Source organism: Phodopus roborovskii, unplaced genomic scaffold (genome assembly GCF_943737965.1).
Source record: "Phodopus roborovskii unplaced genomic scaffold, PHOROB, whole genome shotgun sequence".
In the NCBI taxonomy this organism is placed as follows: Eukaryota; Metazoa; Chordata; class Mammalia; order Rodentia; family Cricetidae; genus Phodopus; species Phodopus roborovskii.
The window spans coordinates 643,563-658,462 of record NW_026125900.1 but is presented as its reverse complement, the minus strand read 5'-3'; the positions used below and the strand labels follow the sequence as shown (position 1 = coordinate 658,462).

At 37.9% G+C, this 14,900-nt stretch overlaps 1 protein-coding gene across 1 annotated transcript; it reads left to right on the top strand.

Annotated features, from left to right (window-relative positions):
• Positions 1-2,990: 2,990 nt before the first annotated feature.
• LOC127217928 (DDB1- and CUL4-associated factor 12-like protein 1) lies at positions 2,991-6,421 on the top strand. Its single transcript, XM_051178919.1, has 2 exons — positions 2,991-4,614; positions 4,735-6,421. Exon 1 carries the CDS (start codon positions 3,108-3,110, stop codon positions 4,611-4,613), a length of 1,506 nt encoding a protein of 501 aa, XP_051034876.1. The 5' UTR covers positions 2,991-3,107; the 3' UTR covers position 4,614; positions 4,735-6,421.
• The last annotated feature ends 8,479 nt before the right edge of the window (positions 6,422-14,900 follow it).

Sequence of the window (14,900 nt, the reverse complement as noted above, 5' to 3'; positions counted from 1 at the left end):
CTCATACAGCCATTTCGGAGATCAGTATGGCGGTTCCTCAGGAAAATGGGAATTAGTTTACCACAGGACCCGGCAATCCCTCTCTTAGGCATATACCCAAAGGATTCACATCCATGCAACAAAGACATCTGTTCAACTATGTTCATAGCAGCACTATTTGTAAGAGCAAGAACCTGGAAGCAACCTAGATGCCTCTCAATTGAAGAATGGTTAATGAAGATGTGGCACATCTACACAATGGAATATTACTCTGCAGAAAAAAAACAATGGAATCTTGAAATTCACATTTCAGTGGATGACACTTGAAGAAACCATCCTGAATGAGGTCACAAAAAGAGGAACACAGTATGTACTCACTCATATATGGATTTTAGACCTAGATCAAAGGATCACCAACCTATAATTCACACCACCAGAGGAACTAGGATAAAAGGTGTATTCTAAGAGATTCATATAAAGCCCCTCACAGAACTGGTGACAAGTCCCCCAGAGCCCAGGGGAAGTAGGGGGGGCAGCGAATGGAGAGAGAAGTAGGAGAAAAGGAGAGGGAGGAAAGGAAAACATGTGCGACCAGGAAGATTGAGCCTGGTTAGGAATAGAAGATAGGAATGAGAGAGAGAGAGACAGAGACAGAGAGAACATAAAAGAGGGAGCCAATATTGGTTTGAAGATAAAATTGAAGACAAAGAAAGGTCTAGAGAACTACAAGACTGCTGCCAAATAACAATTTGAGCTTCCGTGGAAAAGCTACCATAAATGCCAGAGAGTGAGATCAACAACTAACTTATCCATGGAGACCTCAACTAATGCCTGTTGGAAACAGGAGCAAACACCCATACATAAACACTGAGTCAAAGTAGAACTCAGATGTAGATGGAGAGGACAAGACCAGGCAGGAGAAACACATAGAGACAGTTTACATGAACTAGGAGGAGCTAACAGGCCACCAGACTGATAGCTGGGAAGCCAGCATGGGACTGACTCAGGCCCCTCTGAATATGGGTCTCAGCCAGAAGGACTGAGCAGTCTAAGGGGCCTCAGACAGTGGAGCCAGGATGTATCCCTGGTGCACATAAAGGACTTTGCGAACACATCCCCCATGGAGGGATAACTGCCTTAATCTAGAGACAGGAGAGAAGCCCTAGTCCCTACTTCACATGACCTGTCAGATCTACAGGACCCCAACTGGATGACATTCCCCTACATATGGAATTGGGGTGGGGGGATGGGAGGGGAGGGTGTTTAGAGTGCATGTGAGAGGGCAGAGAGGGTTAAAGGGAGGGAAGGAGGGAGGGAGGGAGGTTGGGAGGTAGGGTAGGAGGGAGAGGGAACTGGGATCAACATGTAAAATAATAAATTATATTAAAAAAATGATTTGACTCCAAAATTTAAGTTCAAGGACAAGTTACTGGGGAAAAGGATTTCTATTTTTGTTTCCATAGAAAATGAAAAGATGTGGATTCCTTCCAGACTAATGTGGTTTGATCAAGCTAGACCACCTGAAACAGAGTGCAAGGTGATCCTACATTCAAAACAGCTGGAGAAAGCAGCCTTAGAGACTACAGCCAGGATTTCTGAATCTTCTTGGAATCCCCCATGACAGTGCCCCTTACCAGAGGAAGCAGTTTGGAAAGAACAACAACACCCAAATTCCCAAATATTGTCTATAAATGTTTGTTTTCATTTAAATGGACTTGGTTATATAAAATAAAAAAAGCAATAGAAATAAAATAAGCAAAATGTATTAGGGTATCTGGAGAGGAATCACCATAAAATATTTCTTAAATTGTGTGGTTAGTCAGACAAGTAACTTCATGGATTCATGGCCCCCATTCTCAACAAACTATGTTGTGAAGGAAGATTAAGATATATTCAGAGTCAGTATCAGACGCATTGTCTTGGAGCACAAATGAACAAACAGACAAAAAAAGAAATATGAAACTTTCCTTTCTGACCCCTGAACATCTATGATCCAGACCACTATAGTTTTTCCATTATGTTCACATGCTTGCTTCCTTCTACAATATTCTCTATCCTTCCACATGTTCTTTAAAAACCTGGCCATCCTTCTCATTCTGAGCATGGGAGCCTCCATCCTCAGCTTCTTATTTGCAGTGCTCTAACCCATTTCCTTAGTTCTCTGAGCTAAAGGAAACAACAGTATCTCCAAAATACCTAAATTCACTTCTTTCCAGCCAATTAGCACAGCATACTTGACATTAAAGACCATGATGTACCATCAAATCCTAGGCACCATTGGCAGGCAGAATCTGACGCTCAGTGATCTTTTATTTGAAAAGGGTTTCCTCAGACGATTCTGTTGCAGAAGCACAAAACTTCTGAGGAGGAAAAGATGATTCGTTGAAAATAAGCTACCACTAGCACAAGGGCTGTTCAAAAGCTTAAGAATGGCTATTTTCAAAGCACTCCTGGATTAGAAGAACACTTCTGTTTTCTTCTACCTAGAGTAATGACCAAGGCTCTGTCTCATCCCAAGATTGACAATATGTTGGATTTCGGACTTTATTGCTATGGAGATATTTGACTGCTGTGGAAGGGGTGGCTGAGTTTGACTTGTTAGGCCGGAGGGTGCTGGATCACTGGCCCTAGAGTAATGTCTCCCTCCTCCTCCAAACTCCCTTCTAGCTTTTGGATCTCTTTCATCTTCTTGGCTGTACTACTCCCTACCGCCCCCTTCTGGCTGGGCATGAGCTACCCACGATTGCCTTGATCCCCCCCAGCCTTAATACTCACCCTTCCACACCTCCCATCACTTCTGCCATTTATAGTCATCCCGTCCCGCCCCCTCTTCCAACACCACCCTCGGAGCCTCCCCCTCCCGCCCTGCTGTCCTTATCCTCCACGGACTTGTCGCTCACAGCCCACAAGTCCACACTCGGAGCTAGCTCGCCGCAGCGTCTCCGCTCTAGCTCTCGTCGTACCTTCGGCTCTACCACCGATCCTCCCGAGTCCGCTCGGCTCTTTCCGCCCGACCTCGCGCGGAATCGCCGGGTCACGCCGCGTTCACCTCCTTTGCCGCCAACGCGCTCAGGACTCCGCAGACTCCCTGCCGATCGGTCGCCTAGCCTCCATCTCCGAGCGATTCCATGCAGCAGGCCGACTCCGAGGCAACGCCCTCTCCAGCCGCGCAGGAGACGCCACAGCTAGCAGGGCCCTCCAACCGCTCGGAGCCCACCATGGCCCCTCAGCAAACAGGTAGCAGGAAGAGGAAAGCCACCGAGGTACAGGAGGGCGCGGGGACCTCTTCGTCGCCAGGCCCGTCTGCGGCAATGGCGATGGCCGAGGCAGGCCAAGCCGAGGGGCCGTTGCTGCTGACCAAGAGGCAGCGGCGGCCCGTGGCTCGCCACTCGTTGGTGCACTACCTGAAGGGCCGCACTCTGGGCGCAGACGGCCACCCGGGGCTGGCCGGCTTCGAGGGCGATCTGCGCAGCTACGGGGTCCTCAGGCTGCCCGAGCTGCTGAGGGAGCGCCAGCTGTCCCTCGGGCCCCTCAACAAAGTGTTCGCGTCGCAGTGGCTCAACGCCAGGCAGGTGGTGTGTGGCACCAAGTGCAACACGCTCTTCGTGGTGGATGTCAAGACCGACCACATAATGCGCATTCCTCTGATGCGCGACAGGGTGCCCGACCTGTCCCAGGGCTCGCCCTCCTGTGGCATTCATGCTGTGGAGCTGAATCCCTCCAAGACCCTCATGGCCACTGGAGGAGAAAACCCCAACAGCCTGGCTGTCTACCAGCTGCCCACGCTGGACCCTGTGTGCCTAGGAGATTGCCAAGGCCACAGGGATTGGATCTTCGCCATCGCATGGATGAGTGACACCGTGGCTGTGAGTGGCTCCCGCGACGGTACCGTGGCTCTCTGGCGAGTGGATCCCGACATGTTCAATGGCAGCATCGCTTGGCACAAGGATGCAGGCCTTCCTGTGTATGCTCACATCCGTCCTAGAGATATGGAGGCCATCCCCAAAGCCACTACTAATCCAGGTAACCGCAAAGTGCGAGCCCTTGCGTTCAGCAACAGAAACCAGGAGCTGGGAGCCGTGTCTCTGGATGGCTACTTCCACCTGTGGAAAGCCCGAAGCTCCCTGTCCAGGCTGCTGTCCCTGAGGCTGCCCTACTGCCGGGAGAACGTGTGTCTCACCTACTGTGAAGAGTTGGCCCTCTATGCCGTGGGATCCCAGTCTCACGTTTCATTCCTGGATCTGCGCCAAGGCCAGCAAAACATCCCACCACTGTGTTCCAGAGAGGGAGGCACCGGCGTCCGTTCTCTGAGTGTCCACCAGCATGTCGTCACAGTGGGAACAGGCCATGGTTCTCTGCTCTTCTATGACATCCGTGCCCAGAAGTTCCTTGAGGAGAGGTCTGCGATCGGTCCAGACTTGTTTCCTGCGCCTTCTGGAAGGAAGCTCAAGCTCACCTGTGGCAGCGGCTGGATCAACCAGGATGATCTCTTAGAGAATTACGTTGCTGGTGTGGAAGATTTCCCCAATGCCCTTTACACTCACTGCTACAACTGGCCAGAGATGAAGCTGTTCGTGGGAGGGGGACCACTGGCCTCAGGCCTCCATGGCAACTATGCAGGCCTCTGGAGCTAAGGTTAGCTGAACTCCTCATCGTATGGGTTTATCTTTCAGTTCAATCTAACTGTACCTCATGTTGCAACTGCTGTTTTAACCCTGTCTTCTTTTTTCTTTCTTTTTTTTTTTTCTCTTCCAGGTGGAACCGGCCCAGATAAACCAGTGTGCTTCTTAGCAGAGAGGTAGAGATGGAGCTGTCAGAAGTCGCTTTGAGAAATTTTCTGCACCTGTTCACCATTCTTTCGACTTTTCATACAAATACTTTCCACTAATTCTTAGCTGTGTTGTCTTTGAGTGAGTGATCCATATAGTCTATCTGTGGAAGCAAACCCCCCTTATGATGTTGGAATTGTGTAAGTGTTGTGTTGTTTTACTAATAGCAGTTTTAAAGATAATGATTTTAGTCTTCATCACATATGGGTGATATATTAAGAATATTTTCTAATACACAGAGTTTGGACATCTGTCGTGGAGCACTAACCATAGTTTTATAGCATTGTTCCAATTGTAAAATACATTCCATGTTCCAGATTGCCTACTTTTGGAAATAAGTCACTCATGAATTGTGATCATGGTGTATATAGTTTGTATGTTGTTGGTGCAAAATGCACTTTTCTAAAAGTTTATTATCTGAAAAGAGCTGTCATAGAATCTTGTGTCTATATCAAAATCTCGGTGGATGAGGACGGTTTAGGTATTCAAGTGTTCAAGGGGTCTGCTAATTTGAACTTTCAAAATTAATCCAAAAATCAGTGTTTTTTCTTTCAAGCCTTATTTTAGTTTTATGCTCTGTCTTCTTATTGATTAAAGAATGTACTTATTTTCACTTCTTGCCTTAGTACTATCAAGACTTACGGATATATTTGAATGTTTGTGGCTGGAGTAACTTACACAGTGTTTCAGTGCCATCATTCGATGCAGGGATATTAAGTATAAATGTAGAATGGATGGAAGACAAGGCAGAGAATACACTGCTCTAAGGTATAGATGGGATATTTTTGCTGTTGCTATTTTTAATACCAAATGTTATATTTGAGCATATTTTAAATTTTCAAAAATCTGTTTGAGTTAAGTTAAAAGAAAAACATGCAAAGGAAGAAAATGAGCCCACCCAGCTCACAGTGAAAGAAACTCCCCCTCTTTATAAGCTCCAAATTAATTATATCTTATTTTGTGAACTTCAAAGGTCCATACTTAAAGTAGAAATGTGTGTTACTAAAGCCTCAATTTCTATGCCTCTAAATATAATAAGGTGTGATTATGATAATGCACTGTGATTTTCCAATAGAGGAGCTGGGAATTTCAAAGATAGGCATGACTGAAGAACTTTGACATTCAGATAAATAGAGGTAATGAGATGTTATACAGATATGTTGGACTTGTTCATAGTGAGAATACTGAAAGTGAGAAAAGGAGCCAGGCCTTACTCAACGCTGGCCAGGATGTGTTAGCTCTGGATTGGTATTGAGCTGTGTTTCCTTTTCCTTAAACATCTGACATGTTGTTCAGTACCAAACCTAAATTGCTGAGAGGATTTAAAGGTGAGTTAGGAGTACAAAATGGTCAGATTTTACTTTATAGAATTTATGCAGGTTTATTTACAAATTATCTGTGCATTTTTTTGTTTGCATGTATGTTTCAGACTCTAAGTGACTTGAGAATAGAAATTGTAAACTGCCATCTTTTATTTCTTTATTTGTATACTAAGGCCGGAAAAGGCAATCAGTTATTATTTACTGATTTTTTTTTTTTTTGCCAGTGGAAGCCTGCACTTCAAATTGTAATAAATATTTGCTGTTGCATAATAAAGAACCTTGCTGTGTGTTTCCCATGCCTCTTTTTCATTAAATTTCCCCTAATTCTTTTTCAGGTCATGCTGCAGTAGTTCATATATTCATGATTAATATGTGTACTTAGAAGATGAATAAAAATTTACGTCTCATACATAATTGAATATTAATTCTTTTAAATGAAAAAAATATGAGGATTTCCTTAAAACATTTGGTTTGTTTTTACCGGAAGTAAATTTGAATTTTTTTTTGTTTATAGGTTTTTAATTTAGAAATAATATATGTTTAAAATAATTTAATCAAAGTATTAGCTGCTTATTTTATTATGAGTAGTAGGGTCTTAGTGGGTACAAGTGAAATAAGTTGGGAAATATAGAAAAAAATCCTTCCATATTGGATAACATTTAAAATAAATAATAGAAGACAAAAATTTAGTCTCATTCCTTCTCTGGCTTGCTCTTTAACATAATTGTCAACTCACTTTAAATTTATCATATTATAGGATGTACTTTTTGAAAACAATTGCAAGGTTTGGCTGAATTTTAATAGCTAAATAGTATAATGAATGTATTCTTTTTTAGAAATTTTTAGTAATTTTTTTAAATTCTATAGTTAAATATTCTATTGCAGTACATGTATAAACAGTGTGAATTTTACCATATATATTTATTATTTCATATTTTCATACATATGTACCACATGTTTTGATCAAATACACCCACCTTTACCCCCTCCAACTTGTTCAGATTAGAAATTCTCCTTACTATGTTTCTCTATAAACTTTATGTATTCTCATTTTCATCCCATTGAATGTTATTAATCATGCTAGTAAGTACCAGGGTATATGACCAACTACTGGAGGTGTAGTTCTCAAACTGTGAGTCATGGCCCTTTCGAGATCCATATATCAAATATCCCATGTATCAGATACTTACAATTCATAATGGTAGCAAAATTATGAAACAGAAACAAAATAATGTTATGGCTGGGGGCGGTCACCACAAAATGAGGAACAGTATTAAAGGGTAGCAGCATTAGGAGGGGTGAGAGGCACTATAATGGTACACAGGCTATCTTCCAGGAACCTCAGTCCTGAAGAATACTGGATCTCCACCCCCACAAAGTCCTCAGCTATCAAGTACTTTTCAACTCAATGTGGAGCTCTGTGAGCCCCTCTCAAAAAATGCCCACATAGTAAGAAACTATAGCACAGTCCACTTTAAATCTATAATGAATGAATTACCTGCCATTGCGGCTTGAAAAACTACCCATAACCACTCATTTATTTCCCCCTGTAAGTGTATTTCTGACTTCAATGTTTATTTTCCAGCATTTCATTCCTTAAAATGAGTTATTTTCTGTAATATTTAAGGTAAAAGAAAAGATTTTTGAAATTAACATACTCACTGAGGGACTGAGGAGATGACTCGGTGCATAAAAATGCCACTTTGCAAGCATGAGGACTTGCATTTGGAACCTGAGAATTCACAGAAAAATCCATATACATGCACGAGTATTTCTGTGCCCGGAAGTCAGAAAAAGGTCCTAAGACCTTGCTGGCCAGCTTATTCAAAAAGGCTAGCTTCTGGCTCCAAGGTAAATTGCAATAGAGGAAATCAAATATTTTTCTCTGACCTCCACATACATTAGCATGCACTAGCATACTCATTAACATACACTGTCCACATGGAGTGCACAAATGCATAAACACACACACACACACACACACACACACACAACACTAAAGCCAGTGAGAGATATTAAACTTCCTAATCAGGCAAAAACACATTTGTTTTTTAATTTAAGTACAAACACAATTTAATGCTCCAGAGGTTGATTTTATCTGCCTATACTTGATGTTGAACCAGTTGTCAAAAACATAGCATTCATCACTAATTTAAAGTGATTTTAAAAAGCAATTCACTAAACCCTTCTGCATGGTTTTCTCGGAGCTTTGCAATCTCTGTAAGCATGTTTCCTTAGCTACATTAAGCATGTCCCCATATGAGTAGCTCAGGGATGCAGTTCAGCTAGCAAGAACATCATGTAATAAATAATAGGAAAGGGAAAATAGAGATGCACAAGCCACAGGTATTTGCTTTCAGGGACATTATTTTTAAATCTCCTCAAAAGGCTACATAATGTGCTTCTTACTACTAGCCTTATTAAAATCTCAGAGACATCTACCTTTAGAGTTTGCCATCAGTGAAAGAGCAGGGTGATTTTAGGAAGAAGACAGCCTCAAATTAGACTTAATCATAGCAATCAGGGCTTTTTAAATGCTGTTAATTTTATAGAGGCAATGATCTTTATAGGTCGTTTCCATGACTTTTCCCCCTTTTTTCCTAATTACTATTCTATGAATTCATTTACATAACTAAACTCATATTCAAGATTCAGTTGTGATATTTTCCATTATTGTCTGTGTTATTACACTTGCCAGATTATAGTGGAGTGCCTTAAATATGCTTCTCCTCCCATTAACTATCAAATTTGTTGTTCTGACACCTAGTATTATAGGCAGAATATACATGGCAATGAGGTATCAAATGAAAATACTAGAATATCAGTTCCATGTCATAAAAAATAATAATAATAATTATTGTTGTTGTTGTTGTAAAACTTGGAGAAACTTGGAGTAAAAACCCAGGGCTTTGCACTTGCTAGGAAAAGTGTTTTGTCACTGAGGTACATCCACAAGACCTTTATTAACTTCTTATGCCTAAGTTGCCAAGTTGGCATGCAACTCATTTTGTAGTCTAGACAGTCTTTGAAATGGCAATCCTGCTTCAGTGCTTGAGTACTTGATATTAGAGGTCTTCTTCTCCAGCCCTAATTCATAAATGAATTTGAGATAATATTGATAAATGTTCATTGTTCAAGCATGGGACAAGGTTGGAAGATGGAGACTGTATAAGGCAGGGTTCAAATTAGTGACCATGCTGATTCATAGCACTAATAATGTGGAGATAGGACAACTGATTAATCATTGTATTTTGTTTTTGTTCAGGGATAGTATTGGATTTGTGAGACCAAAAATGAAAGAAATGCAATGATAAAAATGAGGATTTGAATCCTATTGATGATATGCACTTACTGATTCACCATAGTTGTCTAAATTCTCTAAGCCTAACATTTTATTACTAAGCTCTCTAAAATCTAACATTTTTGCTAATACACACATAGGCATAATAACTCTCTTCTAGGTGTCCATTAATTCTGGCAGAGGGATATGTACTTTTACTTATTACAATAGCAATGTCCAATTTGGAAAATTAGATGTAAAATACAATTATAAAACCACTTCCACTAATTACAGATTACTATTGGCAACAAGTTAGTGTATGTTGCTAAGATACTTCTGTCATATATGTGTATGTATGTATGTTTAAATGCATACAAAACTATTCAGTTTCTACTCTAATGACAATGTTTTGTATGAAGTATAATTTAAGCTCAATTTTTCAATTAATGGTTCTACTTGTTCCTGTTAATTAATAGTCATCTGATTTAAGGATTAGGGTGCTATTACTATTATTATTGTTATGATGATGATGATGGTGGTGGTGGTTTGTGTGTGTGTGTGTGTGTGTGTGTGTGTGTGTGTGTGTGTGTATACAAGGACAGGCATAAATGTGTTACAGCACACATACAGGAGGGCAGGAAACAAAAGAGAACATTTTAGAATATGGGTTCTCTCCTTCCAGTGACTGATCAAGATATTGAACTCAGGATGTATGATTTGCTTCATAAGTGATTTTACTCTTTGAGCCTTGGGTGTTTTTTAATGTATGTATGATCAGTTGTAAAGTATTTGAAGTACTCAGGTAATTACTGCTGTTAATAGATATTATTGTAGTGAACCTTCAGACACTTAATCAAATATGACACTGTATAATAATGTATCCAGGATTGATAAAAAGCATTTACTGGTGGCAATTTCTCTCTAGGTATATGCCTAATTTGGTTATTTTTCATACAGATGCTAATTGGAACCTCTTGCACAAATTTTGCAACTCAGGAGATCAAGCCTCTACTCAGACAAACTGTTTTATCCATCTTTTCAAGTTAATCTGAACAAAAATTAAACAAGATAATGGAGAAAAAGAATATCTATATTCATAAGTTTATGGTTCAGCTAATTTTATAAGTAAGGTGAAATAATTGATTTTTGAGTATACAAAGATTAATCAAATTTTATCCATTGTGGTGATGGAACATTCCCAAAATTTCTAGTGCCTAAATTATTCTGGAAATGAAAATAAAGATAGCAAAGGAAAACCAGTATTATCTTGGAAGAATATTGTGAGAGTCTGAGATATATAGACACATATATTCATTTAGGGTTGTTAAGGTTAGCCTTTATAGAATTTGAAGTACATTTCAAATTCAGGTACAAATGGATCTTGAGTTCAGAAGCGTGGGTAGGCCTAGAAGTACAGTGTTAGAATGACCACTACACAAAGATGCTATATGAAAGTAGAACATACTGTAATATCTACAGCTAGGTTTTCTGATTCCCATTGAAACATTACCTTTAATAATGCTGGATATTGACATATGCATAATTTACTTCATGGCTGACACATTATAATAGGTAATTAAAGATAAAATGAAATGATTATTTACTAATGACTAGCTTTTACCTTCTCATTTAGTAATCCCATTTACTCAAAGAAGATAAATTTGCCAAAGGTCCATGTTCTTTAAATTAGTTAAATTCAAGTTTAGTTCTTTATGTTATTTTCATCTTTCATAGAATATAGGTTGTTTTATATTTAGACAAGAAGAAAAGTAAATATTGATAATGTCTTCAATACAAATTACTTTTTATTCAATTATGGAATTTTGGTTGGCAACTTCAATGAAGTTAACACATTGATGATATCAATGAGAGTAACAGTGTTCTTCAGACCTATTTTAAAACAATTATTGTCCGTCTATTCATTTCAAACTAAGGCATCAATGTTTCATGCTGATTAAATTTTAACATAGAAATTATCCCTTTATGATACACTCAAATGATAAACTTGGATGTTCTAAGGATAGGGCAGACCTTTAGTTTCTTCTAGACTTCTGGTAAATTTATCAAATAAAATATCCCCAAAACTCAGAAATATTTCATTTATGTTTTGTCTTTTTTTTTCTTGCCCATGCAAAGAGGTCTTGATGCAATTTTTGTGGAGTAAAATTGTACCGTAAAACAAACAAACAAAAAAAAACAATTAAATCTATTTTTTTTATAATAAATGAATTCCTCAACACTTGTATAGAAAGAACAATTTTGAAAATAGAATCATACTCCCCACGGCATTTTTTTCTTTCTGGACTGAAACTCACTATGTTATCCTTGTTGATTTTATACTCACAGAAATTTTACTGCATCAGTTTTTTGAATTCTGATACTATGTACATGACTCCTTCTGGGCTTCCTTTTTTATATTAACATAAACAGAAGGTTTTGACATGGATATCCTAATACAAAGATAAATATTTTAAACTTTACAAAGTATTTAAAGTTATTTTCCCTTAGGAAAAAACACTGAAAATACTATTTATGGATTATAATATCATGCTAGACTGGAAATATGGCTCCCTGAAATAACAACACAAGGTTTCTTTAAATACCTTGTTTAAGATCATAGTTTCTGAGATAATTTAAAAAATACTTTTAGAATATAAGGTTTTAGTTCAGAAGTATAAAATATGTCACACTGATATGTCAACAATTTCCAAACTGTCTTGAGAATCTGGAATTCAATACCTTTTATACATCATGTCCACTTTTTTCTGCCAACCCATTGAAATCACCATTCTATTTTATTTTGTTGGAAATATAGGAATTTCCTGTCAGTGGACTGACATAGGATTTGTCTTCATGTGGTTTTCTTTGTGATTAAAGTTACTAAATTATCATAAAGTCTTTCATATTTAACCGTGTTTTATTATGTGACAATAGTTCTTTCCTTTCCATTGCTGAGCAATTCATTGTGTGAACACAAAATTTTATCTCCCAGTCCTTAGAAAGTAATCCAGGCCCCTTTTATAGAGACCTTGGCTACTATAAATAATCCTGCTAGAAGCAAGAGTATGTGAGTATTTCTGCTATTTTCTGATTTTATTTATTATGTGCATACCCATAATAGTGAATTATTGCCTAATATAACAATTTCATGTTTCGAGGAACCACTATAATGTTTTCCCTAGGAAACACATCATTTCACATGACTAGCAACCAATACAATTAGATTCCATAAACCTGTTTTTTGTTTTGTTTTTTACAATACTCTTTATAAATTTTACAGGTATGAATACTATGAAACTTGTAATTAATTATTTATAAAATGTGAAATGATAAAATAATTAAGCTAATAACAACAAGGATAGACATCAACTTGGGGTTTTATTTCTGACTTCAGATTTGGAAATGAAATGATTTTGATTAGGCATTCTTTACAGTTAGAAGCATCCTAGTTCATAATTAATTATAATTATATTATTTATATTTTTATACTTTGAAAGACGTTATATTGAATAGAAATGATACTGTCTTTAGTGTCATTTGACATGTGGGGCACATGTCATGTAGTGCACATGTAGTGCACAATTAGACTTGATTAAGATTATACTCAATTCTATTCACTTTCAGTAACAAAGTGTAGTAAATATAATTCATCTTATCCATTTCAAAAAGTGGTTTAGTATATAATTGTGTAAAATACTAAGAACAATGTTATCTAAGCATAGAATAATCTTTTTTGTTTGTTTGTTTTTTGCTACAACTTTCAGAAAATTTGCACTAGAAATAACCTAGGATGTCTCAGTTGGGAAAGTATTTACCATGCAAGTATGAGAACCTGAGTCTGGATCCCTACTACTGTCCTAACCACCATTCTATTGCTATGAAGAGACAGAATGACCAAGGAAACTCTTAAAACTGAAGCATTTAATTAGGGACATTCTTACATTTTTAGAGGGTTAGTTCAGGGACATGGTGGTAATTAGATATGACTGTATCATTTGCTGAGTGCTTTACATCCTGATCTTAAGGCAGCAGGGAGATGGGGTAAGGAGAGGGAAAAGGAAGTGAAGGGGGGAAAGGACAAAGACAGGGATGGGAAGAGAGAGAGAGAGAGAGAGAGAGAGAGAGAGAGAGAGAGAATGACAAACAGACTTGGTTTCATATAGGCTTTTTAAATCTCAGATCCCACTTCCAGTGGCATACTTCCTCCACAAAGACCATACTACTTCAAGAAGTACTTATCTCCTAATCCTAATCTTAAACAACTGCACTTCCTGATAATTATGCATTTAAATGTATGAACCTTGGGGGGGGGCTTTTTCATTTAAACCAACACATTCCACTTCCTGGATCCCATAGGCAAGTAGCCATATAATGCAGAAATGCATTCCGTCCAATTTCAAAAGTTTTCATGTTTACCACAGTCTCAACAATGCTTCAAAGTCCAAACTCTGAGTTTTTTTCCTCAAGGATGTCTAAGCCACTGTGAAATCAAAATACAAATTATGTATTTCCATTATATGCTAGCACAAAAGCAAGGGCCTTGACACGTCTAACATGCTACTTCTCACAGTTTCATAATTACTCAATGAAACATCACTTAGGTTTTTTGATGTAGCTTTATGTAGAAATTACATTGGAATTTCTGCCACAATAGTAGGCAAGTCTCCTGTCACATAAATACCATGGAGTGGCTTATTCTCAAAAACAAATTCAAACACTGATTAGCATATGCCATATTAAATTTAAGGATGGTTTAACTATAACCTTTTGGAACTATTTCACAAAAGAAATATTGAGTACACTCAAATGTGGAAATTTTCTCTCCTAGGTTTATTTGATTTTCCTTAGTGAATAGAATTTTTTCTTATCTATCCTATTTCTGCTTTCAGTAGCTTCTAAAAGTCCCAATTTCCTAAATCTTACAGTTATAAAAGAATAAAAGATAACTAAAAATTACAGAGGTTATTTCTGAATTGAACCAGAACTGAATGCAAATTATGAATGATTAATTATATAACAGGACAGATTTGAGATTGTTATGTAAAATACTTTCATTGATTTTACATCAATCTTTATTTTTAGCTTATAGTAAATGGAAATACAAACTATGAAGACATATAAGTGAAGTTTCAAATGGTGTACCCAGTAGAACAACAAGAGTATAGTATTAGATTCCTTAGCTTCATTACTTTTAAGAAACAAAAGAGAACAATTTAAATACTACAGCAAAAGTACATTTTAACTAAAACCTATAAGGAGTAAGCAGTAATATTATGTTGTCATAATATCCAAGAATAAAGTATTAAAATCATTCATGGAATTATGATTTGCAGGATAAAATATTAGACAACTTCCCACATATTCTGAGATGCAGTGCATCTATTTAAACATAGCAGCAATACAAATATTTACCATTAAGTATTATAAACTTTACTGGAGTGGTTATAGATCTTAAAGGAAAATTTATGACTGCCAATTTCCTAAACCAGT